The sequence below is a fragment of the Propithecus coquereli genome, unplaced genomic scaffold, assembly GCF_000956105.1.
Source record: "Propithecus coquereli isolate 6110/MARCELLA unplaced genomic scaffold, Pcoq_1.0 Scaffold378, whole genome shotgun sequence".
Lineage (NCBI taxonomy): Eukaryota > Metazoa > Chordata > Mammalia > Primates > Indriidae > Propithecus > Propithecus coquereli.
Window position 1 is genome coordinate 1,429,984 of NW_012149485.1, and position 27,191 is coordinate 1,457,174.

Here is a 27,191-nt window from a genome sequence, read left to right on the forward strand (position 1 = left end):
GGGCTACAGTAGTGGCTGGGTGTGTTCTGGGGGCCTCCCGGCCGCGGCGGCCTGCGCCCCTGCCACCCGGACAGCTCCCTCGTGACCTCTTGCTCGCAGGCGGCCCCCCGGCGTCAGCTCCGAGCTGGGGCGGGGGGCTGGCGGCCGAGAGCGGCGCGGCCCCGAGTTTATGCTAATCCGCGCAGAGCCCGCCTCCCGCCTCCCCTCCGCGGCCCCAGCCGCGAGCAGCGCCGGCCACTCCGCGGGACGCAGCCGCCGCGAAGCGCCAGGCGACCGGGCCAGAGAGCTCGGGGTGCCGCGAGCGGCGGCGGCGGGACCCGGGCGGGCGAGTGGCGGGGGCGGCGCGGCGCTGCGGGTGGACACCGGCGGGGGCATCGCGCGGGGCCTGGCGGAGCCGCGGGAGCCGCGATGGGCCGGCGCCGCCTGCCCCTGTGGCTGTGCGCCGTCGCGGCGCTGCTCTCGGGGGCGCAGGCCAAGGGCACCCCGCTCCTGGCGCGGCCCGCGCCGCCCGGCGCCTCCCGCTACAGTCTCTACACGACGGGATGGCGCCCTCGGCTGCGCCCGGGGTCGCACAAGTAAGCGCGGGCAGGGCGCGGGCGGGAAGAGGGAGGGAAGGGTCCGCGCGGCGCGCCGCCGCTCCCACCTGCCCGACCCGGCGGGGGCGTCGAGGCCCGGGCCCCCGAGGCGGCGGCACGGAGGGGGCGGCGCCCGGGGCCGAGCCCCTGCCCAGGCGGTTGCTCAGCGCTCCGGGAGGCTGCGGGGCTGGCGAAGGAAAATAAGCCGAGGGGGCCTGGCGCGGCGGCTGGGATCCTGGCAGTGCCCGCGGAAACCTTTCCAGCGAAGTAACATTTTCCAGCTGCGCTGTGAGCAAACTCCGGACGCAGCGGACCAGGTGGAGGGAGAGGAGGAAGGGCGGTCCGCGCAGAGCACGCGGGCTCCCTGCGCCGGGCCTCCCGTCCCTCCCCTGCCCCGCCAGGTAGGAGATGCAGCCGTGCACCCTCCCGCAGTCAGCCCGGCCCCAGCAACCCCTGGAATCCCCGCCGTGGCCGGGCTGCAGAGCTGGTGGGGGATTCTGGGTCCTGGACCCATGTTGCGAAACAGCCGTCGTCGCAGTGGTCATCTGCTGCCAGGCAGCCACCTTAGCCCTGTGGCTTGTCCGGGGGTGCAGCCCCAGCCTCTGCCTCAGCGTCTGGTTTTTAGTAGGCAGTGGCTTGCGAACTGGCCTTAGGTGGGTTAGAGGCTCTGCCTGCGGTGCTAGCTGTATTTGAACTGTAGCTGAATTTCAGAGGTATGGTAGGAGAGTGCCCTGCCCATGGCCCACAGTCGGTAGGCTTGGGCACCATCAGAGCAGGCTTCCTGTAGGAGGCGGTGCAAGAACTGGCTGAGGAAAGGAGCAAAGGCAGGGACTGAAAAACTGCAAGGTGGGATGGATTTCCCCAGGAGTCAGTCAGGGGAGGATGGATGAGAAGCATGCCCTCAAAGAAGTCACTAAGTTGGGATCTCAGAAGCCTTGAATGCCAAGATAAGGCATTTGGAACCAGAGAAGGATGGGAGGTGTGGCCAGGCACTTGGGGTTGCGGGGGGCGGGGATCTGGTGTGGTCTCTTTCCCAGGCATGGGGGGCAGCCATGTCAGCCTCCTGGTTCAGTATAGTGCTTGTCCCAGTGGCCACCCATCAGGGACACTGGGATCAGAGAGACCAGTGAGGCTGGAGCCCAGACCAAGGGCCCTGGCTCCCAGGGACATGGAGAACAAACAGAAAACACATGACTGGTCCCCTACTGAGGCCCACAAATGGGGGAGAGAGGACAGTACCTTTAGCGGGCCTGGCTCAGGCTAGATATTCCAGGGACACCGTTTTCCCCTGTAGGGCCCTCTGTGCCTACGTGGTACACAGGAACGTGACCTGCATCCTACAGGAGGGAGCAGAGAGCTACGTAAAGGCTGAGTACCGGCAGTGTGGATGGGGGCCCAAGTGCCCCGGGACAGTCACGTGAGTGTACTCCCCTCCCACCCACTTGGGCTCCGTGGACACAAGCCCCAGCCCTGCCTTCAGCCGAGAGCAGCAGGCAACTCCCCGAGGGACTCCTCGGGAGGATTAGCCCCTTGGACTCCAAAGAACTCACCCGAGCCCCCACACAGGCCAGAGTGGACCAGGGCCCCAAAAGAAGGGGTCCAGGTAGGACCCCAAGGATTTGAACTTGCTGCAGAGCATCTCCTGTGGAGACAGGGGCAGGCTTGGGTCAGAGCCCAGGAACCACAGAGGGACAAGGGGAAGGTTCCAGGGGAGGAGCAGCGCAAGGTGAGAAGGAAGTGACAGAGGCAGAGGTGGGGGAGAGTGTCAACCAGGCGGTGGGCGATGCCAGGGAGGGGCCTGCACAGACCCAGGGAGGACGGTGAGCAGGGAGCCAGAGGTGAGGGGGCGGGAGCCAGAGCGCCAGGGCTTAGGCCAGCCAGACAGGGCTGCATGTGAGGACCTGTGCGGTGGCACACAGATGTGATATGCAGATCCGTGCTTGGCGAGGTTCCCATGTGTGTGCCTGGATACAAACCTGGTTGCTCCAGTGTCTCAGTGGGTGAATAGCACGTGGCTGAGCAGGAGAGGGAGTGGCCCTGGTGAGCCCTGCCTATACCTGGGCCTTCCCTTGTCTGCTCAAAACCAAAGGCGCCCTTCCACCAGCTTCTGTGAGCTGGCGAGAGAGGAGTGGAAAGAACCAACGGGAGCTGATGGGAGCCAAGAGCGGCCCCAGGGGCAGTGAGAGGGGGTGCTGGCCCCAGCTTTAGGGAAGCACCGCTCCCCACCCTTAGGGGAGGGGCTGGGGCTGAGCTCTCCGAGGTGCCATGGAAGCCCCGGTGGAATTTCTCATGGCAGCATGAACTAAATGGGGTCCAGGTGGTCTTGGGAGTGTTGGAGCAAAATCCTTCCTGCTCACCAAGCTGACAGGATAGGGTGGGGTTCCAACCTGTATCCTCCCCTAACATGGCTCTGAGCCCCAGGAAGGCTGCCCACACCACCACTGCCCTGTCACCTTCAGCACAGAAAAAGGAAAGCCCTGCAGGTGGCGTGAAGCTGGGGAGACAGCCAGACCTTATGCAAGTGTCTGGGGGTGGCCGGAAATGCCAGCTAGGGGCGGGAGCTGCAGCCCACAAGTACAGGACCCTGCCATCTTGCCCTCCCTGGCCCAGGTACCGCACTGTGCTCAGACCCAAATACAAGGTTGGATACAAGACAGTGACAGACCTCGCCTGGCGTTGCTGCCCTGGCCTCACTGGGGAACGCTGCCCTGAGCACCTTACGGACCATGGGGCTGCCCCACCCCGGCTGGAGCCTGAGCCCCAGATTCCCTCGGGGCAGCTGGGCCCAGGCATCAGGCCCCCTCCTTACAGCAGAGCAGCCCCCAGCCCTCACGGTGAGTCTGCCCATGGACACCTTCTAAGGTAATCAGGTTTCTTGGGCTCAGTGGTGGGGACAGGGAGGGGACTGGCCCAGGCTGGCTGAGCTCTGGCAGGGATGGGGAGGGTGCATCTCACACTAGGCATGAGGGTGAACCCCTAGCTCCCCCTAACCCCCGCACAAAGCTGAGGGTTATAAGCTTAGAACAGAAAATCTCTTAGGTGGCCCAGCAATAAGACAAGCTGAGAGGGACTAGCCAGTGATGCCCCTGGGGTTCTCTTCTCTTTCCCAGGAAGGAAAGGTCCAGGGCTGTTTGGCAAGCGGCTAGAACGCCTGGAGGGTGATGTCCAGCGCCTGGCACAAACATATGGTACCCTCAGTGGCATGGTGGCCAGCCAGGAGGACCCCAACAAGGTGAATGGTGGTCCCAGGGCTCCTGCTGCCCCTGTGGGCTTCGGGATCATCCCTGAGGGGCTTGTGGATCCAGGAGAGAGAGCCAGAGGGCCACCCACACCTCCCCTTGACGAGATCCTGACCAAGGTGACAGAAGTGAGCAACACACTGCAGACCAAGGTGCAGCTGCTGGATGAGGTGCACGGGCTGGCACTGGGCCACGAGGCCCACCTGCAGCAGCTGCGGGAGGCCCCGCCATCCCCACTCACCTCCCTAGCACTGTTGGAGGAGTACGTGGACCGACGGCTGCACCGCCTCTGGGGAAGCCTGCTGGACGGCTTCGAGCAGAAGCTGCAAGGTGTCCAGAGTGCGTGCGACCTGCGGGTGCAGGAGGTGCGGCGGCAGTGCGAGGAGGGCCAGGTAGCCAGCCGGAGGCTGCACCAGAGCCTCGATGGCCGGGAGCTGGCCCTGCGCCGGGAGCTCTCCCAGCTGGGCAGCCAGCTGCAGGGCCTGAGCGCAGCGGGCGGGGGCAGCTGCTGCGGCCAGCTGGCAGTGATCAGTGCCCGTGTGGATAGCCTTGAGAGGACCCTGCAGGCAGTCACTGAGACCCAAAAGGCCCCAGGAGGCCCGGCTGGGGATGAGCTCACACGACTCTCTGCCGCCATGCTCGAGGGAGATGTGGATGGGCTACTCGAGGGCCTGAAGATGCTCAATGGGACGGAGAGTGGAGCGAGGGGCTGCTGCCTGAGGATGGAGATGGGGGGCTGGGGGATGGGCGGCTTCAGGAACATGCTGGAAGAGCGCATGCAGAGCCTCGAGGAGCGCCTGGCAACACTGGCTGGGGAGCTAAGCCAAGACAGCGCTCCACCGGGCAGGTCAGCACGGCCCCTTGTGCAGACGGAGCTGGCCGTGCTGGAGCAACGGCTGGTCTCGCTGGAGACCTCATGCATCCCCAGCACCACCTCAGCCATCCTGGACAACCTCGTGGCAGAGGTGAAGGCCTGGCAGAGCCGGAGCGAGGCCCTCCTACGCCAGGTGGCCAGCCACGCAGCTCTGCTCCAGCAGCTCAATGGCACCGTGGCCGAGGTCCAGGGGCAGCTGGCAGAAGGGACGGGCAGCTCACTCCAAGGCGAGATCACTCTGCTGAAGGTCAACCTGAACTCAGTGAGCAAGTCGCTCACGGGCCTCAGTGACTCTGTCAGCCAGTACTCTGACGCCTTCTCGGCTGCCAACACGTCCCTGGACGAGCGAGAACGCAAGGTGGAAGCCGAAGTCCACGCCATCCAGGAGGAGGTCAGCAGCCAAGGCTCCAGGCTCCAGGCTGGCCACAGGCAGGTCCTGAACCTGCAGGGTGAGCTGGAACAACTGAAGGCTGGTGTGGCCAAGGTGGCCAGCGGCCTCAGCCGCTGCCAGGACACAGCCCAGGAACTCCAGCACGCAGTGGGCCACTTTGACCAGCGGGTGGCACAAGTGGAGGTTGCCTGTAGGAGGCTGGGCGTGCTGGCCGCAGGCCTTGACAGCTGGCCCAGGGAGGGCCTGTGGGGCCACATGGACCAGCTGAATCGCACACTGGCCCAGCACACACAGGACATTGCCCGCCTCCGAGATGACCTGCTGGACTGCCGGGCCCAACTGGCTGAGCAGGCACGGCCAGGGCGAGCCGACTAGGGAGGCTGGCAGGGTTCCAACCCCCAGATCCCACAACCCAGGGAGCATCACCCCAGAGCCCAGCCTTGTGCAGTCGTGCCTCCCAGCTTCCCCTGGCCAGCCCAGATGCCACTGCAGAGGCCATGGAAAGAATGGGCTCAGTCCACCTCCACATGGCTGTCCCAGCCACCAAAATCCATGCTCAGTGCTGCACAAACTGGACAATTCAGGAGAGTGGTCAAGGCAGGGACATCATGCCCAAAGGCCAGGGTGGACTTAAGAGCCCTCACATGCCACTGTCTGCAAACCAGAGTCAGCAACTGTGCAAAGACCTCCAGGCCCGTTCTCAGTGGCCCGGCCATACTGCCCTTTGCCCGTGAGCGACAGTCTGCAGCCCCTGAAGGCTTCTCTCCCCAGCCATCTGGGCTGGGTTTCTGCAGGCCGGCGATGCCCGCTGGAACTGCCCTCACACCTGCCAGCTTCCCAGATACTGTTTCTAAGCCATGGACCAGAGGCTGCCAGATATTTCCAGCTCCCCACATACCCTTCAGCACAGAAGCACAAGGACTCACCCAAGAGTTCCCTTTATTCTTTTTGATCCCCCCCACCTCCCCCTAGGGTGAGGGCTTAGGCAGCTGTAGAATCCCAGAGGAAGGAATTGGATCCAGGCCATCTGTTTGGAGAACCCACACCATTTTCTCCTTTTCCTTCCCCAAAGATGTTTCCAGGGCCTTCTGGTGCCCACATAGCCTTCTTCCTTCCAGATCGGGGCCTCTCTCCAGAGGGTGGCCCTAGTGTCTGCCGGGGCCTGAATGAGGCCAGACCCTGATAAGGAGCCCATAGCTGGAGGGAAAGGGGTCCAGACCTTGCTTTTAACACCCTTGCAAAACCCCAGCCCTGCCAGGATGTTCACGAAAGGTGAGAAATTCAGGTATGAAATCAAGGGAAAACTTGAAAATGCAAGTGTTCCTCAGGCCTGGGAAGCTCCCAGAGACTCTGATGCCCAACTCGGCTGGGGCTCCCAGCCTCAGTTTCCCCCACGGCAGCACGGGCACCTGCAGTGCTGGTCTGTAGGGCCCGCAGCCCTGCCTTCTGCTTTCCGGACATTGGGTATTCTGCCCTCCATGTGGTGCTGCTGGCGGAGGGCAGGCTCTGGATTAAAGCTTTTAGCCAGTCTAAAGGAACCTTCTTCACCAAAGGCAGTGGGAGGGAAGGCCGCAGGGCGTTAGCCTGCTCCCCACAGCTCCTCAGGCAAGAGCTCAGGCAACGGCCGTGAGCACCAAGTGGACCAGCCGAGGCTAGGGGAGGCTGTGTTTAGAGTCCAGTCTGCAGGGGAGGTGCTGGCATGGGGGCTAAGCTGAGCAGAGCCACACTCCCCCAGCCCTCACATGGCCCCGAATCCCCCCTTCCCTGATGTTGGCGGGGGCCGGGGGCACCCAGGCATGAGTGCGTGTCATGTGCTGAGATGCCAGGGCACCAGCGAGCAGATGCTCCAGCAGAGATGTCTGGCTTTGTGGGGTGTGGGGCGCAGTCTGGCTCCCAGCAGAGGAGCAGGGGAGCACCATGTTCTTTCAAGATGCTACTCAGCTACCCCCGACTGCCACCACCAACACTGCCCTGTGCATACGGGCTTCATGCCTCAGTCAGGCCTCCCTCTCCTCTCTGTCCCATCAGGAGTTGAGGCAAGGTTCCAGGTTGACAGGGACAGAACTATCAAGAGCATAGAAATCCCTGAAAGGGCCCAGATGACAAACATGTCATCGCTCCAGGCGAAGGCCACACTGAGGCCCTGGAGTAGCTGCAGCTCAGCTGGCAGAGACAGGACAGGGAGGATGGAAGGTCTGTGGCTACCCATCAACCTGCAGCCCCTTCCTCCTCTTCAGTAGGTTGTCCCCCTGTGCCCCAGGACACCTCGTCAGTCCTGGGCCGGGCCAGGGAGGAAGGGGCAGCCAGGGCAGGTTCAGGCCAGCGTGTCAAGATCCACCGTGGGCAGCGGCTCCCGCCAGTAGCAGAAGTTGCTGTATTCAGGGTTGGCCAGGTCTGCGCTTGGGCCACGGGCCACAGGAGGGAAGAGGAGCTCAACCACCTCACCAAGCCGCTCATACCTGTGGGCGGAACAGGGCTGGCTCTCAGCCTGAGCTGCCACCAGACCACGGCCTCCGCCACATCAGGTAGGGGTGTCTACATCCTGCCCGGGAGCCCTGGCCAAGGGACAGACACGCAGGTGGGGAGGTAAAATTGGGGCCCAGGGAGAGGCCAAGGCACGGGACGTGGCAGAGTGTGGCCTCACGTGGATTTGTGGTTCTTCATGAGCTCCTGGATGAGCTCTCCCCGGGGGTTGACCGTGAAGATGCGAGATTCAGGTAGGCCCACCTGCCGGTAGGCAAAGACATCCTGTGGGAGATGAGGGGGTGCGTGGAACAGAGGCCCGCTGGGAGGAGGTGGCTCAGCCCATGGGCAGGGACACACTCACATTGGGCCTGTTCCCGAAGGCAGCGTAGAAGGGCTGTCTGTGGGGCAGAAACAGCTGCTGGATGTCACTCAGGCAGGCGATCTTGAACACCTCCGGCTTCTTCTCAATCACTTCTCTGGAGTGGCCAGGGCCACAGCAGGGAAAGGGCCAAGGAGGGGAAGAAGCCAGAGGGGATAGCAGGCTCCAGTGATGTGGGGTCTGACCCCGCCACCAGCTGCCACCTGGATGCTAATGGTGGCCTGGTCTGGGATGGTGGCAGCCCTCCCACCGCCCCGCCCAAGGGGCCATGGGCTTGTGTTGTGGAGGGGTGGTTACCTGTGGAGGGCGGAGAAGAGGCTGGTGGGAGACAGCAGGATGGGGCCCTTGGGGAGGCCACAGCCCCCCTCACTCACCCACTGCAGGTACCCCTTGGTGAGGTCAGCCATGCCGATGGCCCGGGCTGAGCAGTATAGGAACTTGTACCCATTTCTGGGGATGAGAGACAGGATGGCACAGAACCATCAGAGACCAGCCATCTCCCATCCGCTCCGTTGGCTTCGGCCTGTCCAGCCCAACTCTGGGGCTCTGGTCTTCAAACCTTTGCAGGGAGAGGACTTAGGAAAATGGATAGGCCAGGCCTAACAGAGGTGGCCTTGGCAGCTGTCCCACCTAGAAGGAGCATGGACAGAGCCTTGAGGCCTGGGAGGACCAGGAGGGAGGATGGCCTCCCCTCCAGCCTGAGGCCTGCAGGTGGAGCCTGATCCTGGAACACAACCCCAGGGCATGTGTTTTCACAGAACCAAAGACCAGTACGGAGGTCTCAGCAGTGCAGGGATCTGCCCGGGCTGCTTCCTTTGTGGGTCCTGCTGGTCCCCAAGGTATCCTGTCCCATCACTCCCTCTCTCCAACTGGGCGTCCTGCCTCAGCCCAGCCCAGGCACTCACAGGTGGATTTTGTGGTAGAGACTGGTGATGCCTTGGTGTGTCCAGTCTTTCCCCAGCTGGGGCAGAATGTGGCCCAGAGCATCTGACCTAAAGCCAGAGAGGAAGGGTCACTCAGGCAGCCCCATATGGCCCAGCCCCCAGCCTCAGGTGGTCCATGGGGAAAGCAGGGCCTCTCTTACGGTACCCCCCAGGCTCCCAGGATGGAGGGAGGCAAGTCCCAGGCCCGCCCACCCTTGCTGTGGCCAGCTGGGGCCTCACTTGGTGATGGTGCCATCGATGTCAGAGATGACCACCTTGTCGTCCCATTTCCACAGGTAGATGGTGGCCTTGCAGCGGCAGGTGCCCTGGTATTGGGTGGTCACACTGAAGACCACATCATTGGCACCTTCTTGCAGGTTCAGGCACCGCTGGGGCCAGGCAAAGAGGGTTGTTGCAATCCACTGCAGCCAGACACCGCCCACCCTCACCCACACTGTGGTCTTTGACCCCCACAGGCCCCTCATTCTCCTGGTCCTCCCAGCTCAGAGACCCTTCCTGAATTCATCAGAGACAGCCACACACAGACACATCCGGCCAGAGGGTGGCCATGCTGGCTGGGGCCCTGCACGGTGCCGGCCACAGGAGTCCTGGCCTCTCTGCACTCCTCTTTGAGATGAAACTCAGACGAAGCCAGGCCCGTGACTCCCTGCTCAGGTTTCTCAAGGGGGGACACCCCACTCCACAGATGGGGCTCTGTGGCTAGGGTAGCTGACTCACGTTCCCCTGGAGAGACACCCAGCCCTGCACGTGGTCCACAGGGGATTGGGGCAGCCTTGCACCCAAGCCCTGAGCTGTGTGTGAGCCCCAGGGTGCCAGACAGGTGGCACTGCTCTGTACCAGGCTGGGCAGACCCTCCTGGACACCTCCCTGACCATGGAGCCACCCTCAGGTAGAAACATGCTCTCATTACAGGAGCCACCAGTGACTGAGCTTAGAGAAAACATGACTCAGGGCCCAGGCTTGCCAAAATCTGAGGGGCCATCATCAGCATTTGATTCCTCTAGTGTGGCTTCTAAGGGCAGACCAGGAGCCAGCTGGGTCACTGCAGGTAGCTATCTCAGGAGGACCTAAGAGAGGGCTTTTCCAGTTAGGACATCCGACAGACAAGTGGGCTGGCATGTGAGGAAGTGAGTCCCCAGCCCCTGGAGGCATTCAAAAAGAGGCCATCAGGGAGGCTGCCGAGGGGTGGATTCTGGCCTTTGGTGAACACATGGAGCCTTTCTCTGCCGGCCCTGAGGGACTCTGGGACAGGATTAGCTCAGCACCCTCTACATACACATGAACACACAAGTGCATACGCTTACGATCTGATCGGAGGAGAGGCGGAGGGACTTCTTGTAGGCAGGAGTGTAGGCTGGCGTTGAGGGTGGCGGGGAGGGGACCTCGAGGATCACAGGGCTATCTGGGCCGTCGTCATCACTACTCAGGACTTCGGTCTTCTCCCTGTGGGCGGCGCTGGCTCTGAGACTGCCTTCCCCGGCCCAAGGTCCTTCACTCCCAGTGGCTGCCCAGGCCATGGGGGCCTGTCCCTGTCACTCCAGAGGCTACCCAGGGTATCAGCGACCCCTCCCTCTAGGTGCCACCCACATAGGGTGGTGGCAGACACAGGGGTGCTGGCTGGCAGTCTCCAACCAGCCAGGTGACAGCAGAGGGGGCCGAGACCCAGGGCTGCCAGCCCTCAGTGCCTGCCTTGGAGATGTTTACCTGCAAGCGCACCTCGGGCCTTACGCGCGATGCCATCCTTGGTCACCCTCCCCCCAACCTTGTGTGTCTGGGTCACTTCACAGGTGAAAAGAGGAAATCAAGTCAGCAGCCCCTGTGGGCTGGGGGAGAGAGGCCCCCACCCCCTTAGGTGGCCCCTAGTCTGGGCCAGGAGTCTGAGCACCTGTTCCGGCTCTGCCATCTCCTGCCTGTGGGACATTTGGTGTCTCTAGGTCTCAGTTCTCCCTCTGTGAAATGGGGGCATTTCTCATGAAAAAGAAGGGGTGTGTGTAGGAGCATTTGGGGAGTGACCAAGAACCATGATTGGGGACAGGGTACTGGGTCCACCCCGCCCCCAGGGCAGCTTCCCCAGCCAGGGGTCCCACTCACCCCTGTTGCTCCCTGGCGGTGGTTTTCTCCCTCTGGGCACCGTGCTGTGGAAAGAACATCCACCCAGTGTACCCTGCTCCTGCCCTGTGCTGGCCCCACCCCGCCACCACGACCACCCACCTCCTCAGCCGGGAAGTCCCTGCGTCGCCAGGAAAACCACCATCGCCCACTCTTCCGGGGCATCTTCTCCTTCTCCAGCTTGTCCACGGTGCTCTGTGGGCAGGTGAAGACCACGGCATTTTTCCCTGCACCACACAAACCTCCTACCTGACATTGCCCTTGGGGCCCCCACAAACCCCGAATCTGGGCCAACCCTAGAGCAAGGTGCTGTCAACATCTGGAGGCCGAGGAAGCACACTCGCCTGGGACTCTACACAGTGACTCAGGCAGCTGTGCATGAGAGACCACGGGCCATTCCTGCCCCCAGCCCCACCCCAGCCCTGCCCCCTAGCTCCGGCCTAGCCTCAGCCTGGCCTCCAAATCTTGTGGGTCAGTCCCCTGGTAGAATAGTGGAAGGTAGTGCCTTGGGAGTGTCTCGAGATCTGGTGCTCCCTGCTACCAAGTGGCAGCAAGAAGAACAATCTGTAGCCGGTCCTCCCCTTAACCTCCAGGACCGGCACAGGCAACCCTCTTGGGTCAGTGATCCTATCCCATGGACAGCCTCCCTCTCTGTATGTCACCATCACTGTCTGGTTGGAGCAACATGGCCTTGGGAAGAATGCTGATTTGATTTATGCTTGATGCCCTCAGGGAGAGCCCAGGCCAAGGCCCATCTGGGAGACACCAGCCTCCTATAGACGCAGAAGGGAGAACCCAAGTTAGGAGGACCTGGGCCCAGGGTGGACACGCCACGGAGCCAACTCAAGCTGGGAACAGGCTGGTGGGGGAGGGGTCTCGGGGGCCTCACATGGTGGGTCGTTCTGGGTAAGGTGAGGCGAGCCAAGCAGGGGGGTGACCCAGTGGTTTCTAACCCCCATTACCTTGGGCAAGTTTTTCTGGAAGGCTTGCAGGGAGAGGATCATGGGAGCGGCCACAGCCCAGTTATAATGCCTGGGAAGACAGAATAAGGTGTTGGGGCTGCAGCAGCCACAAGGTCACGGAGCACGTGACGTCCCTCGAGCCAGCAGCCCCAGCCCTGGGACGTACTTCCCGTCGATTTTCACCACTAGGTTCGGGTCCTCCAGGAGACTGGGGTTTTTGGTGAGGTCCTGGTAGGAGACGATGTGCTGGTTGAACTTCCCTGGGCAGAGAAGCAGAGAGTGAAGGGTGAGGCTGGCACAGCCCACGTGACCTGCTGCCCCAGCTCCTCGGGGCCCCCACACTCTGCCACTCGCCTCCTGCTGGCCCAGCAGGGCTCCTCCCTACCTGTGGTTTTGCACCTGTTCCCACCCCAGGATTTACAATGAGTCACAACTCGGTGTCAAGCTTTTGCCTCACGCGGAGTTGGGAATGGCCAGCCCTTCCTGCCAGCAGAGTGTGGGCTCCACGGGGCAGAGAGCTGTAGGGAAGCCCAGCCTCACACCTCCGCAGCCCCTGGGCTCTGCATCAATCCTTGGAAGGGCTCGGGCATGGTCCAACATACCCAAGGAGATGTCCCGGCTGTCGGCCAGTCCACCACAGAGGGAGAGTGCTATGGTGTCCGCTGTGTCCAGAGTGGGTTCTGGCACGTGTTCTGGGTTGGGGTCCCCCAGGGGCTTCTGGGTGCTGGGTTCACTCCACCTTCTGGCCCCCAGCCCATAGTCACTGGGGACGAAGGGGCCAAGAGTGACATGAACACAAGGAGCGTAGGAGGTGGGTCCCCCTCCTCCCAGGCCCTTGATACTGGACCCCTGGTCCCACAGGCCCTGACCCAAAACAGTCTGGCACCCAGAACCGAGGCACCTCTGGGGGAAGTAAAGTGCTGCGTTCTCAGAGTCCAGGGAGGGCAGGTCATCCAGGTAGATGTCACTGGGGCCCAGGTGCTGGCTTCTCTTCAGGGAGCCTGAGGGGGAGGAGGGGACACCTATAGATAGACCTAACATGTGCTGGGCAGTGTGGGCAGTAGATGGCCCTGCCTTTGAATGCCAAAGTTCACTGCAGAACTTTCTGTGACAGTAGAAATGTTCTGTGTCTGCACTGTCCAACACGGTAGCTGCCAGTCACAGGTGGCTATGAGCACACGTAAAATGTGATCAGTGTGATGGAGAAACAGAATTTTACATTGTGTTTAATTTCCGTTATTAATAATTTCATTTTAAATGGCCACATACAGCCAGTGGCTACCAAATGTACAGCGCGGGCCCAGTGCTTGTGAGCTGGAATGACCCGGCTCTACTCGTCTCCACGGCTTCCTGTCCCCCTCCTTGCTCGAGACACACGCCAGCTGCCCTCGGTGTCACCTCTCCCCAACCTGCAGTGCAGGCACATGCTGCTCCCTCGGCCTAGAATCCTCTTTCCTTGCTCCTTACATGGCTGGGTCGTTATTGTCCATGTCTCAGAGGACTTCCCTGATCATGTGATTTAAGCAGCCCCCCGTCCCAACCCGTGGCCCTGTCCCGCATTGCCTGTGGCATGTCCCTCCCATTCATGCGTGCGTCATCAGTCCCCCCACCAGACTATGAGCCCCAAGAGCGCTGGTGCCAAGCACAGTGCCGGGCATACGGTAGGTGCCCAAGATGTACCTAAAATCCCAGAGCCCACCCAGGGGGTAAGGTAAGGCCAGGGAAGCAGTGGGAGGGGTCCAGCTGTCACTCACCTTGGCCCCTGGAGGCCCCCTCTGGTCGCCCGCTGGGAACTGGGCCCTCCAGGGTGGCCCAGCTCCAGGACTTGGAGGCAGGAGGGAGGTCTGCATCCCTGCAGCTCTGAGTCTTGGCTTCCTCGCTCTTTGGAGTGTGGAGAGGGGGACCCACCAGAGCAGGATCCTCCGTGTCAGACTGAAGCAGGTCAGCGCCAGCCCCTGCTACCAGGACTGGGGGGCAAGAAGGGTCCGTGCCAGCCACAGAGGTGGAGGGTGTGCTGGGTCCTCCCCGACGAGGAGAGGTTGCCCCCACGCTGCCTTCAGGGACCGTCGAGGACTCGGGCTGCTCAGCTTTGGCCACCTTCAGTCAAACAAACAGGGGAGGACGTGGGCCAATGCGGGGCCTGCCTTCCACCCCCACAGAGCCTCAGGGGAAGCGCCCGAGTCTCAGCCACTCCAATCCTGGCCCACAGGGGCCGTGGAGCCCGTGAAAGGCAGAGACTGGGGTTGACACAGAGGAACTCACCTTGGGCAGCCTCCCCCAGGCCCACTGCATGTGGGACTCCACTTTCAGGGGACTGGGCTCCGGGGCCCGCAGCTCCAGCTCTGAGTCGCTCTTAGGGGATGTCAGCTCACCTGCCAAGAGGCTGCAGGAAACAGTACCCAGAGGCCCCAAGCCAGCCTGCCACCTCCTGCCGCCCACCCCAGCCGGAGGGAAAAATATTTGCAACCCATATTTATGCCTGCGTTGAATACAGAATATGTAAAGACTACGTAAAGATACCAAGAATATGTAAATATATAAAGAATTCATACAAATCCACAAGAGGAAGACAGTCCAGTTTAAAAAAAGGAAGGGTGAGGTTATGACTGCTTAACAGGCACAGGGTTTCCATTTGGGGGAATGGAATGTTCTGGAACTAGATAATAGTGCTGGTCGCTCAACATCATGAATGTACTTATTGCCACTGAATTGTACACTTTGAAATGGTTAAACTGGTAGATTTATGCTCTATGTATTTTACCAAAGTAGAAAAAAATGGGCAAAATACCCGAACACTTTACAAAGGACAGATACAAATGCCTGGTCGATACACCGGATGTGATCTGTGTCATTAGTCATCAGAAAAATGTAGATTGAAACCACTCTGAGACCTTGATCTGGGCCTGCAGGCCAGCTGGACTCTCACCTGGCCTCAGGGGAGCAGTCGCCATCGGAGTAGGGGTAGATGTCTTTGGGCTGTGGTGAGGACTCCCCTTCCAACTGGACACTGTTGAGGGGCCACAGGGAAATGGTCACTGACAGGGCAGAAGACCCCAGGTAGGGCACAGGAGCCCAGACGTCAGGGGCTTGAGGAGGTGAAACAATGAAAGCCCAGAGAGGTCAAGGCCCTTGCCCAAAGTCACACAGCATCAGCATAGGAAACAGTGCTTGAATCCCGGGTAGGTGTCCCCACACCCTCAACACCCTCCTGGTCCCTACACACCCTGAGGACTCTGGCCTTGGCTTCTCCAGCAGGGACAGCTCGCTCTCAGGGCCTGTCTCCAGTTCCTCTGAACTAGAATCAGTTGCCACCTCATCCTCCTTCCGCCTGGGTTTCCTCCTCCGACGCCTCTTCCTCCGCCCCATGGAGGCCATGCCCATGATGACGGGGCCCTCAGGCTTGCTGGCTGTGCCCTGCTGGGAGTCCGAGGGGAAGCCAGACAGGCCCCCCCACGGGATGGGGGAGGTGCACAGGCGGGGAGGCACGTGTTCCTGTGGAGCAGACCAGGGCCCTGGAGTGTGCGCATTTGGGGTCAGGGAAACAGGCGTGGAGGTTGGACAGAGGTGGCAGCAGCATGGCCCTGCAGCCGCTGCTGAGCCCAGAGCTCCCCAACAGAGACAAAGCGGCCCCAATCCCAGGGAACGACCCACCACCCCACAGGCCAGGCAGAAACCTTGATGTTAGCCTCTCATCTCCGCTAAGACTCAGCCAGATGTCACCTCCTCCCGGAAGGTGCCTTGACTATCCCTCACCCAAGCTCCCACCTCCTTCACGGCAATAACAAGGAAGTTCCATCATCCATTGTTTACGTGTCTGTCTCACAGACAGGTCTGGAACTTGCTTTGAAGTCAGGGGTCGCCCCTCATCCAAGGCTGCTGCACAGTGTCTGGCATATAGCAGGGGCTCGATTCGAGTTTGCCAAGTTCAAATAATTGCAGCTCCTCTGTTGGCATGTGTGGGGCCCTCCCTCTCCTCACCCCCATTCATGCTTCTAGGTTCTAGCGGCAGGAGCCGGCACCAGACCCTGGACAAGCCAGACCTCACACTTCCCAACCCTTCTTTGGTGCCTTCCTCTCCCGGCTGCCCTGCCTGGGAAGGGCTCCTTTCCATCCTGCAGGGGCCCAGCTCAGGTCTCCCCTCTGAGACCTTCCCCAGCTTCCCAGGGAGTGGAGTCAGCCTGTACCCTGGCGCCTTCCTCGCAAGTGCCAGAGGCCAGCCCCAACTCACCCCTGCATCAGACCTCTGCTGACGGGGCGGGGACAGGGCCGAACCCCAAGGCCCCACCCGGAGGAGGCACCAGGGAAGAGGCAGGGCAGGTGCTGGCGAGGAGGGGGCACTCACCTCATCGCTTTCCAGCTCCTGGACAAAGAAGGCCTCCCCGCTGTCCCCCAGCTTCATGTGCAAGTCCACAGGCTCCCCGTTGATCTCAATGTCCACCTGCAATGGGGACTGGTGGGGCAGGGGTCGCACGGTCCCCACCACGGGCCCTCACGCCCGGAGGCTTCAGCCCACTGGCTCCCTGCTGCCCGAGCGCTGCCCCCAGGTTGTTGGACGATGGTGAGAATTACCATTTACTGGGCACTTCGTAGAGCTGTATGTAGATGATCTCATTTGATCTCCACAACAGCCCCTTGCAGCAGCCCCCATCATTATCCCCACTTTACAGACGAGGAAACTGAGGCTTGGGGTTTAAGTTATTTGCAAGGAAGTGGCCTCGGAGCAAGTGAGTCTCTGAACCCAAAAAGTCTGAGTCTACAACAACCCAAGCTCTCAACTGCTCAGGTGTACTGTCTCCCGCAGGTCACATTTTATTATTAGGGTTCTGGAAAGTTCAGTTGCCTCAACGTGAAGGGGACTTGGAGCCACCAAACCTGCACTTACACACCAGACCTCGGTGCTAAAAACATCTCTGTCACGTTCGCCTGAGCCCAGCGAAGACGGTTCGGATCTACTAAGGGAGGGAACCTGACCTTTAAGTGTCACCCATGTATCTGGGCCTGGGACAGCATCACCAGGTCCTGTTTCCTTCTCCCGCCACCATCCCTAGGCAGGTGAGTTCGTATCCATTGGTACTGGGCTCAGAGACATGCCGTGATTTACCAAGGACACACAGGAAAGGTCTCGGTGAGCTGGGGCCAGGTCTGATGGTCCCAGCGCTGGGGTCCCTGGGCTGTTTCCCTGTGAAACTGGGACCCCCTCCCAAATCGAATCCCCCAAACCAGCCCCAAAACCTTCAGAGAAAATATAGACGCAAAGAAGCCTGTCCAAAGGGCAGATCCGCACCAGAGGGAGGCCCCGGTCCTCTCCTGGGACCGCAGTGGCTGCCCGGGCTTAAAAAGCCCACCCTGCAGTGGCCCCCTCGGCCGGCCGCAGCACTCACCACCTTCTCGCGAGACCGCAGCACACCCAGCTTGCCAAAGCGCACGTGGAAGGGCGAGCACCGGAACGAGCCGTCCCCCTGCTGCACCACCAGCACGTCGATGCCGCCGCTCAGCGTGGCGGGGTTCAGGCCGCGGTACAGATCCTTCACCGTCCCGAACACCGTCTCTGCCAGCTGCCCCACGTAGTTCATGGCTGGTGCTGGCGGAGGGAGGCAGCGCTGTGGGCACAGGCCCGGCCCAGCTCCCTCGGTGGGGAGGCGCCTGCGGCTGATCGCCCGGATCCCAGCCTTACGTTTGCGTCACGTCTCCGAGTGCCTCGCAGGGGCAGCGGCAGCCGCAGGAGGGGAGGTGCGCCTGCAGACGCGGTCTAGCCCCAGCTCGCCGACCTGCCTCGGGACCCTTGGGCAGCCACCTCCCTTCTCCGAGGGCCGAGCTCCACATCTGTGAAATAAGGGCACAGGGAGAGATGACACTCTGAATGCCATGACTAACGATAATGACCATGATGCTCAGCGGGCACAGCTCATTGCATCTGCACAACAACCCTGTGGGGCTGGCTGGGCAGGTATTATTCCTGTTTACAGGTGAGCCAGAGGGGTGGAGCGACTTGCCCAGGGTCTCTCAACTATTAAGGAGAGGACCTGGGATTTGAACCCAGGTCTGTGTGGCTCACACCCAGAACTCTTGGTGTGAACCACTGGGATGGCTCAACTGTGGAAACAGGAGAGGGTGGCCAAGCGGGGTAGGCCCGGGGCCCAGCAGCCCTAATAGGTGATCTTCTCTTACCAGGAAGTGGGGAGGAGAGGGTCTCTGTTTTTCCACCTGAGAGATAGGTTCAGCTGTTTTGCTGCCTCCTGGTTTTAGGAGTGGCAAGGGACCTTGATGGGCCATTGTGGCTGATTTATGGGGGGCCAGGGGTGGGAGCACCCTAGGGACCTAAGGCTCTGCTCAGCCCTATTCCTGGGGTCAGATGCAGGGGCAAGGCATCCCCTATAGCTGTGGACTTAAGGCACCAAACCCCAACTTCTTCCCAGTGTCCCTGCTGGGAAGCCTGTTGGTGGCTCAGAGTCTGACCTCAGAGTCTCCAGCCACAGTTCTTAGCCCTGACCCCACTCCTCAGAGGCCTTGGTCTGGCCCCCTGAAACTGCTCCTTCCCCCAGCCGGACTGGTCCCTCCAGCTATCCCACACCAGGCAGAGCCAGACGCAGCAGGCCGCGGCAGCCTCGGGGGAAAGGCCAGGGCTGTAATGAGAGCTGCTTCCAAGCTGGCATGGTGCCCGCCCCATCAGCTTCAGCTCGTCACCCCTGCCCTGCTGGCCCGGCCAGTGGCCTGCTGTCCCTCTGGCTGCCAGACCTAGACCATCCTGCCCTGACCTCCTCAGGGCACTTGCCTCTCTCAGACCCTGGAGGACAGCCTGCCACGCAGGACCACCCCTCAAAGAAGCTAAGTGACTCATCCGAGGTTAAGTGACTTATAAGCTCTATTAAGCTGACAGGCCAAAGATGGGGTGTAGGGAGGGGATAGAGGGAATCACGACTGAAATCCAGATCTCCTGACTCCATGGTCCCCAGACCACCCCACAGTTGTCTGCAGAGAGGGCAGCTGGCCCGCAGCCACCTCTGCACACCCTGTAACGCCTTGCACTCAAAATACAGTCCATGGGCCACACTCAGCATCACCCGGGAGGTTGTTATTCTAGAAACGTAGAGAAACTTGAGCCCAACTCAGCCCTACTGAGTCAGCGCCTGCCTTTTAACAGGATCCCCTCATGTTGCCAGTCCACAGCCTACTCTTGGAAGAGCGTGAATGACAAGACCCCCTCCCCCTGCACCCCACTCCGGCATCTCTCAATGTCCCGCCCATCCTGGGACACCCTCGAATGAAGCAGTGGATTCTTTCAGTCTGTGTCAGAGCTTCACAAGCATAAGGCACGATTAGAATTGCCGAAGTCTAAAACAACTAAAATAAATAAATAAATAAAACATCAACTAGGTCTCTGAAAAAAAAAGAAATTGGAAGTGGAAATGGACCCCTGACATGTCACTCAAATTCACCAAAGAGTTTATCTGCAAGGCACCTACCACGTGCTAGGTGAACATTTCCACTTGGGTTTCGCACCACCTAACACCAAACAGACTGACAACAGCAGACGCTTGGTGGGCAGGGCTCTAGACCCCTGTTCCCAGGAAAACCACAGAGGACTCCAGAAGCTTCCAGGAATAAAAAAGCAAGCATGGGAGGGGCAGAGCAGGGGTGGTGGCAAAGGTCTCCCCAGCGGGAGGAGCGGGAGAGGAGGGCGACAGGCTCAGCACGCTCTGGTGCAGTTTCTCAACTTCATCATTATTGCCATTTAGGGCCACATAATTCTCTGTCGTGGGGGCTGTGCACTGTAGGACATTTAGCAGCACCCCTGGCCTCTGCCTATTAGACACACATGGCACCCAGAGGACCTCCCCACCCCAGGATGTGACAACCAAATTGTCTCCATTGTTAAATGTCTCCTGGGAGACAAAACTGCCCCCAGTTGAGATCACTGATCCAGTAGAAAGAGCTGGAATGGCAGAGATGGCAGCCCGGGTCCCACTGGGAGCCACCCTGGAGTATTTTCAGGCAAGTAACTTGCTGGCCTCAGTTTCCCCTTCTATGAAACAAGGCTTCGATTTTCCAGACCTATCTCAGCTCTAATGTCATGGAGTCTAGAATTCTTTCCTCTCCCTGTCCCCCACCCCACTCCACCAGGGGATGCCCCTGCATCTGCCTGCTCAGCATTTGGGGGCCTCCTGTGAGGCTGGCCTTGTGCTCCTCCCCTCTGTCTGCACCCAGCCCTGAAGGCACCTTCTTTCCCCAGGACCCAGCTCCTCCTCCTTGGTCTTCTCCAGGGGAGAGCTCTGCTTAGCTCCCCTATGTCACCCTCCACCCCCAAACTAACATGTCTCACATCAACCACTTCATCCTCCCCCCAGGCAGCTGAACACTTCTCAGGACTCATGGGTACCCCTCCGTCCCAAGCCCTCTGAATTCTCTCCCCCAATTTCCTGCTCATACAGCCCCTGCTTGCTCCTGCTGTCCTAGGTCACAGCTTTATCACCAGATGCCCAGATCATGGGTGGCCACAGGACATTACAGGAAAGGACGCCAGACAGTCTGGGTTCTGACCCCTGCTCTGCCACTTACTAGCTGTGATCCTGGGTGAGTCACTTTATTGCTCTGAAGCTCAGGTTCAGCCTCTGCAATGGGGATAACATCAGGTGTGAGCAATGAGATAATATCCACGAAGCACCAGAATGCAATAAGTGCCCGTATGTGTCACCTATCAGCCGCAGCATATTTTTCGGCATCATGGCAGCCCCACTCACCCAGGCTGGTCCTGAGAACACTACAGGTCAGACTCCGATGCCCTGCACCTGCCTGCAGTTGAGAGTTTAGACTTCTGAACTTGACATTCAAGGCCCTGCACAATGGTAGCCCTGCTATTTGCAAAATGAGCAGGTGGGCTCCAGGCAGGCCTCACGGGTGCCTTGGCCAAGCCTCAGACCCCTCTCTGGGGACATCCACAGGCCTTCTTCCAGGCTAGCCCACCACTCCACCCAGGGATGCCAGAACAGGCTGCCCTGGGTCTGAGCTCTCAGCCCTCTAGGGTTCCCAGATTTGGGTGGAGGAAGGGTGTGGCTCTCCACCTAGCACCACATGGCCTAGGAGGGTAAGCGTTCCTATTGTCCTGGTGGAGAGAAGGCGCCACCCCAGCCCCCCAGCAGCCACAGCATGTGACCTGTCCAGTCTCAGGGCAGGCAGGGCAAGGGTCAGACAATGTTTTGCAACTGAGGACTAGAGTGTCCTCCCCAAGGTCACACAGGCAGCCCAGGGAAAAGCTGGGCTAGCCTCCGCCCACCCCCGGAGGTTTTGGCTGCTTCTCTCCGGATTCCACGCTCTGGGTGTCCAGGCAGCCACTCGGCTGGGGAGAAGGATGAAGTCAGGCCGGCCCTTCCACCCCTGCGTTCCCATCTGATGGCTACAGGTGGACTCAGGAATTCCGGCACGAAGGAAGGAATGTTGGATGGCAGGGCGGGAGGGAGAGGGACGTCTCTTTCCCGGCCCAGGTTGGGCCCTACCTGGGGAGCTGCCCACTGAACCTCCTGGACTCGGAGCCGCCGCCTCTACCTGTGTGCAACAGGCTCAACAGGTAAGCGTCCTCGGCCTGCACTCAATTGGCGCTTCCGGCTCCTCTAGAACGTGGTGAGATCCTGGCTCCACCCCTTCCACGATCCCCGTGCGGCCTCTGCAGGCCCCAGTCCGCCCTGGCTCCACCCCCCAGAGCCGCCGGGTCCCCACGCACAGGGCGTCCTTTCACCTGTAGAGGCTGGGGCGGGGCCAGACCTCAGGCTCCGCCCCAGAGCCGCTAAATGGAATATCTCCGGTGGCCGGCCACCTGCCCTACCTCCAGGAGCTGCGGAGAAGCAGGGACTTTGGAATTGGGCCGACTTCGATCCTCCCGGATTTGCTTCCAGCTCGCCATGTGACCTTGGTAAGTTCTGTTCCAAATCTGAGTCCGTTTCCTGCTTTGTCAAGAGGGAGAGTCACCTTGCAGGTTTTCGAAATTACATGAAATGACCTTATGAGGTGCCTGGCGCCCAAATGGCCCCTCCTGGGGGCAGCTTTCCCTGCCTGCCTGCCTCCAAGACTGGGCAGGTCCTTCGTGTCATATGTTCACATAGCCCACAGTTGTTCTTTCCTATTTGCTTGAATGACTATTTGATTACTATCTGCCTCTTCATTTGAATTTGAACTCCGTGAGAGCAGGTCATGTGCATTCTCACACGCCCGTGCTCAGTACAGCGCCTGACATACAGCAGGCGCTCAATAGATGCGGATTCCTTCATTCCATCCGTCCGACGCACCGATCGAGCGGCAGCAGGCTCAATACCACCACTGGCCAGCAGAGGGCAGGCGGTGACCAGTCTTCTCACCCAGTCGCGCTCCCTCTCTGCCTGCGGCTCCGCGGGTGGGGGGGACAGGTGAGCCCAGGTGCGTGCGCGAGACTGGAAGATGAGCCGTGTGATGCGGGCGAGGCCCGGCCCAGGGAATGGCTTTTCCCTTTGGATCCGTGGTGCGCGGCCTTTCCTGGATCAAAGACCTCTCCAATAAGCTGTGAGCGTGTCTGGCATCTGCAAAGGTGCCCTGGGAAGAGCCGGGCTTAGGAAGTACAGGGTGGTAGGGAATGAGAGGTAGCCGCCAGTAGCGCCATTATTCTGTGACCCAAGGTGGCAGAACCTGTTGGGAAGTGACTGGCCTCAGTTCTCACTTTAGCAATAGTCATTTGGCATTAATATTAGTGCTGAACCAAAGCAGTGTCTGGCTGCTATCTCAGCAGAGCCCTCTTGGCAGCAGGGCTACCTCAAGGTGGTCAAGGGGGCAGCACCGCCCCACAAACATGTCGGTGGCAGACTTGTATACAATAGAACATAGTATATAAATAACATCAGGAAATCCCTCGAGGGAGCCTGAGTAGGAAGGAAGGAGAGGTCACAGGTTGGGACAACAGATGCCAAAGTCCATTTACCTCTTTGAGTCTCAGTGTCATCTGCAAATAGTGCTAAAAGCTACCTGGCAGGATTTTACTGTGAGGATTTACGGGATAAACTAAATCAGTGGTTTCCAACCTTGGATGTATGTTGGCATCACTGTGCCCTGGAAAAATACTGATGCCCAGGGTACTGCGATTTAAAAAACCTGTCCAGGTGGTTGTAATGTACAGGCAAGGCTCAGAACCACTAAGCTAAATGAAATGCTGAGCACAACACAGGGCGCGCTCAGTAGGCTTTCAGTAATGTTTATCATACATTTTTAAAGATGGAGCACAAATCGTTTTCATTATTCCTTGTTAGAGCAAAAAAGAAAAAAAGTAGATATAAAGGTTGTTGCAGAAATTGGATTTCTGACAGGCTTATTTCCAGAGCTATGAATCATCCAGGATTTGGTGATTATAGGGGTGGGTGTTGGTGGGTGGGGAGAGGTACCCTCTGGTAGTATGACTTGTCCACAGGGACAGCCCCTCTCTAACCCGAAGTTTACATCCCCATCTCGAGATGTCCTTTGAGGGTGCAAACAGCATGGGTGCTGATGTTTGCCCATTTCTGGGGTTAAGGGTGGAGACCATCTTTTCCCCTGCCTGGATATATTCACTGGGTGGGCCTTTACCCCCAGTAGTTGTCTTTTCCTTGATTAATCCAAGAGTGCAAGTGGCACTCCCTTCTTTATGGGATTTGGTAGCCTATGTGCTTCATTAGTTCACAGATCCAGTGGTTATTTACTGTGCCCCACTACTTTCTTGCTGGGTGAACCTGGCATGAGTTAGGAGAGCTGGCTCACCTAGACTTGCCACTGTGATCGCTTGTCATGAACAGCAAGACTGGCTTCCAGGAGCAGCTCTTCAACCATTCCTGGTGGCCTTGTTGAAGGTGGGAAGGGAGGCAGTGGATCCATGCTACCCCCAGCATGCAGGGTTGAGGTTGGGGGGTAGGCAACTGGTGTCTGGCTAGGATTGCCAGATTTAGCAAATAAAAATAAAGGACACTCAGTTAAATTTGAATTTCAGATACACAACAAATGTTTTTTAGTATAAGTGTGTCCCATGCAATATTTGGGACATACTTATACTAACAAATTATTCATTATTCATCTCAGATTCAAATTTAACTTGGTGTTCTTTATTTTTATTTGCTAAATCTGACAAGCCTATATCTGGCCAAACAGCCAAGTCTCCAGCACATGGGACTTGCTGCTGGCAAAGGCCTCCTGCCCAGTGTTGCCACATTCAACTGCCACCTGTCACTGCCCAGCTCCAGAACTGTGTGTGGCTCCCAGTTGCTTCCATAGCGCAACTTGGACTCTCTGGCTGCTGTATGGGGCCTTGGCTCTTCTGTCTGCTCAGCTGACCTGCGTCTACTCTACTCTAATTCATGTTTTTCCTGCCTAGCATGTCTCTTGCCAAGTCCCAGGAGCAATCACTAACACTTATTGAGCGCCTACTGGGTGCTGGCACCATGCTGAGCTCTTCAATTGCATTGTCTTGTTGGAATCTCACAAAACCCTGGATGGTGAGGACGGTAGTTATCCCATTTTGCCGGTGAAGAAACTGATGCTCACAGTGATTCTTTTTTTTGATAAGATTTTTTTATTAATATATAACATATTTAATAAAAAAATAATATCCACTCTGGCTCTCTCCTCCATTGCAAGGGGAAGAGTGGTGAGGAGGGGCTGGCACTGCCCACCCCTAGGCATCCAGACAAGCCCTGCCTCAGGGGTCCCCCTCTGCCTCCCTCTGTGCCCCTCTGCCCCCTGCTTTCCAACAGGCTCTGATCTCCAGATGGTTCAAAGTTACGAGTACTTTAGATCCTCCCTTGAGTTCCCCCGGGCCGACCCCTTGTGTAGAATTCAGGGGGCACCTGGAAAAACCCCTTGCTTTTTTTCATTCTTAGGATCCTTCGTTCATGCTAGAAAGAGGATCTAGGGGCAGAGAGTGGAGTCTCTACTGGCCAGGGGGAAGGGAGGAAAGGAATAGTGATAGGGGATGGGGCTAAGAAGAGGGATGGTGATGAGATCCCCTCACTGGAGCCGGTCACTGCGGAATGAATCCTCCACTGCGGGATCAGGCAGCAGGGCACAGGGGTCACTCAGCGTGTTTAGCCCTTCCAGGCCCAGTGGCTCCATGTGAAGCTCATCTTCCAGCACCAGCCCCAGTTCCAGCCCAGCTGCCAACACCTCACAGCCAGGCACTCCGGCCAGGGCTGCTGCAATCTCCTTAGAGAAACCTGGAGAGGAGTCTCCTGTGAGGATGATGTTAGGCCCTGAGCCATGGCAGAAACAGTGGGTCAAGTTCTGGTGGTTGAGGGTGTAGGGATCCTGGAGGCCACCCACTGGCCCCTCACCCCCTAAAAATTCAGGCCCTTGGAAAAGCCAGAGGGATCCTGCGCCAGGCTGGCTGATGGGCTCTCCATGCCGAACTGCTCAAGGTTCCCCAACCTGAAGTCACTCACTGGCCGGTGGTGAGACTTCTGCCCATGCCCACTGGGCCCAGGTGGGTATAGTGTTCCATAATGCGGCTGTCTTCCTGGGGGCTGCCCACCTGAGGGCTGCTCTAAGCAGGCCTGAGAGGGCAGCCTGGCTGCTGTAGAGGCTTTGGGGTGAGTGGCTGGGTGGGCAGAACCAGACTGGGGTGCACATATAGGGATATGGGGGCAGCCACTTGTCAGTGGGCAGTTTACTCGTGTCCAGGGGGATGCCCTGAGTGATGGAAGACAAGGTAGGTGACATTTTTGGCAGAAACTGTTTGGACAGCTGCTGTTGGGACCTTCTGGCGTCGGTTGGGCCCACAGGCAAACTCAAGGGGAAGAGGGGCACATGGTGGTGATGGTGAGAGGTCACAGGGGTGGAAGCTGGATAAGGGGGGTGCCCAGAACAGGGGATGAAATGGAGGAAGAGGAGGAAGAGGAGAGGGCAGGGGCACTGAGTGAGGGATGACCCAGGGAGGTGGTGGGCAGTGCATGGTGGCCAAGGAGGAGGCGGGCAGGGAGGGATGGCTGTGCAGCCCTGGAGCTGGGTCTGAGGACTGCTCAGGGAAGCCTGGAGGCTGGGATTGCTTAGGGAGGACTACAGGGATGTGTGGCTGAGAGGTGAATGAAGTCCTGGTGCATCATAGCCCAGCCCCAGGCCCAGGCCTCCATTGATGCCCAGGTGGGTCATGGTGTGGGTCAAATTGGAGGTACTGTTTTCCCCCCAACTCCTGCTCAGGTTAGGGTAGGCTGTCTCCTCAGGGTCCAGGGGGGTGGGCAGCAGTGGGGGAAAGTACAGGTCGGTGAGGTCAAATAGGGAGCCCCCTGTGTTCATGGCAGGTGGGAGGATAGGCACATTGGCAGGCTAGCTGGTCCGGAGATAGAAAGATGTTAATTCCAGGGACTTCACAGGACCAAGGTCTGGAGGAAGATGAGGACGGCTTCTTCACATCCCATGGCTTCAGCAAATGCTTGTCATCTAGCAAGTTCTCCTCAATAGCAGGGACTTTGGAGTCCATTTCACCATCCAGAAAACCCCACGTCGGCCGGGCAGGATGCTGGGAGGCGTGGGGACTGGATAAGTGTCCTGGGGACTGGGGTTCATCACGCTTGTGTTAAGTGCAGATAGTAGAAACTGCCCCTTCTCTGCGGAAAATCGCCCCAGAGCATCGTCCTTCACCAGCTGGACTCCAGGGGAGGAGGTAAGTAGGCAGGACTATAGGGAGAGCTGTCAACGTGGCGGAGTATCGGTGGAGTGGGGACACCATTCTGCGGGCATCTCGTCTCACCCGGTCCAGCAGCCCACGGTGCCGAGCGATGAATCCGAAGGCGAGCGGAGGGGTCTCTGGAGCTCGGCCAGGCTGCAGCTGATCCGGTTGACACCGGGCAAGAACCACCGTAATGGGAGCTCCTTGTGTTCACCAGCCGTAGTTTTTGGGCCTGTAACCGGGTGGAGCTGAGTCCATCCTCACCTCCTCCAAGGCCGCGGTCTCCTCGGCCTGACGCTGCTTCCGCAGCACGATCTTCTCTCTGAACTTGCGCGGATTGGAAGCTGAGGCCGTGGCGGAGTCAGGCCCATTCGCCCCGGACTCGCCAGCTTCCTCTCCGTCTCTCCCCAGGACCCTCGACCCTCAACCCTCGCTGTATAAGCCACAGCCTCTGCCACGGCCTCCTCCAGCTGTAGCCACCGCCGCCTCCCACAGTGATTCTTAAAGTGTGGTCCCCGGACCAGCAGCAGCACCTGGGAACTTGTTAGACATGCAGATTCTCAGGCCCTACCCCAGACCTATTGGATCAGAAACTATGGAGCTGGGGCCCA

General features: G+C 59.4%; 2 protein-coding genes and 1 pseudogene across 2 annotated transcripts; 1 reads left to right on the forward strand and 2 right to left on the reverse strand.

Annotated features, from left to right (window-relative positions):
- The first annotated feature begins 408 nt into the window (after positions 1-408).
- EMILIN3 (elastin microfibril interfacer 3) lies at positions 409-5,725 on the forward strand. Its single transcript, XM_012652061.1, has 4 exons — positions 409-575; positions 1,870-1,992; positions 3,186-3,409; positions 3,686-5,725. The coding sequence occupies exons 1-4, from the start codon at positions 409-411 to the stop codon at positions 5,452-5,454; spliced, it is 2,283 nt and encodes a 760-aa protein (XP_012507515.1). The 3' UTR covers positions 5,455-5,725.
- Positions 5,726-6,031: 306 nt separating this feature from the next.
- Positions 6,032-21,526, reverse strand: LPIN3 (lipin 3). The gene is made up of 21 exons (XM_012652072.1): positions 21,431-21,526; positions 17,614-17,762; positions 17,321-17,520; positions 16,282-16,377; positions 15,163-15,431; positions 14,866-14,946; positions 14,202-14,322; positions 13,694-14,036; positions 12,841-12,940; positions 12,542-12,702; positions 12,106-12,199; positions 11,940-12,009; positions 11,080-11,172; positions 10,960-11,003; positions 10,173-10,311; positions 9,088-9,236; positions 8,830-8,916; positions 8,222-8,374; positions 7,907-8,021; positions 7,724-7,827; positions 6,032-7,538 (listed from the first exon to the last, which is right to left on the reverse strand). The coding sequence occupies exons 3-21, from the start codon at positions 17,510-17,512 to the stop codon at positions 7,394-7,396; spliced, it is 2,556 nt and encodes an 851-aa protein (XP_012507526.1). The 5' UTR covers positions 17,513-17,520; positions 17,614-17,762; positions 21,431-21,526; the 3' UTR covers positions 6,032-7,393.
- Positions 21,527-24,907: 3,381 nt separating this feature from the next.
- LOC105816579 lies at positions 24,908-26,853 on the reverse strand (annotated as a pseudogene).
- Positions 26,854-27,191: the final 338 nt, after the last annotated feature.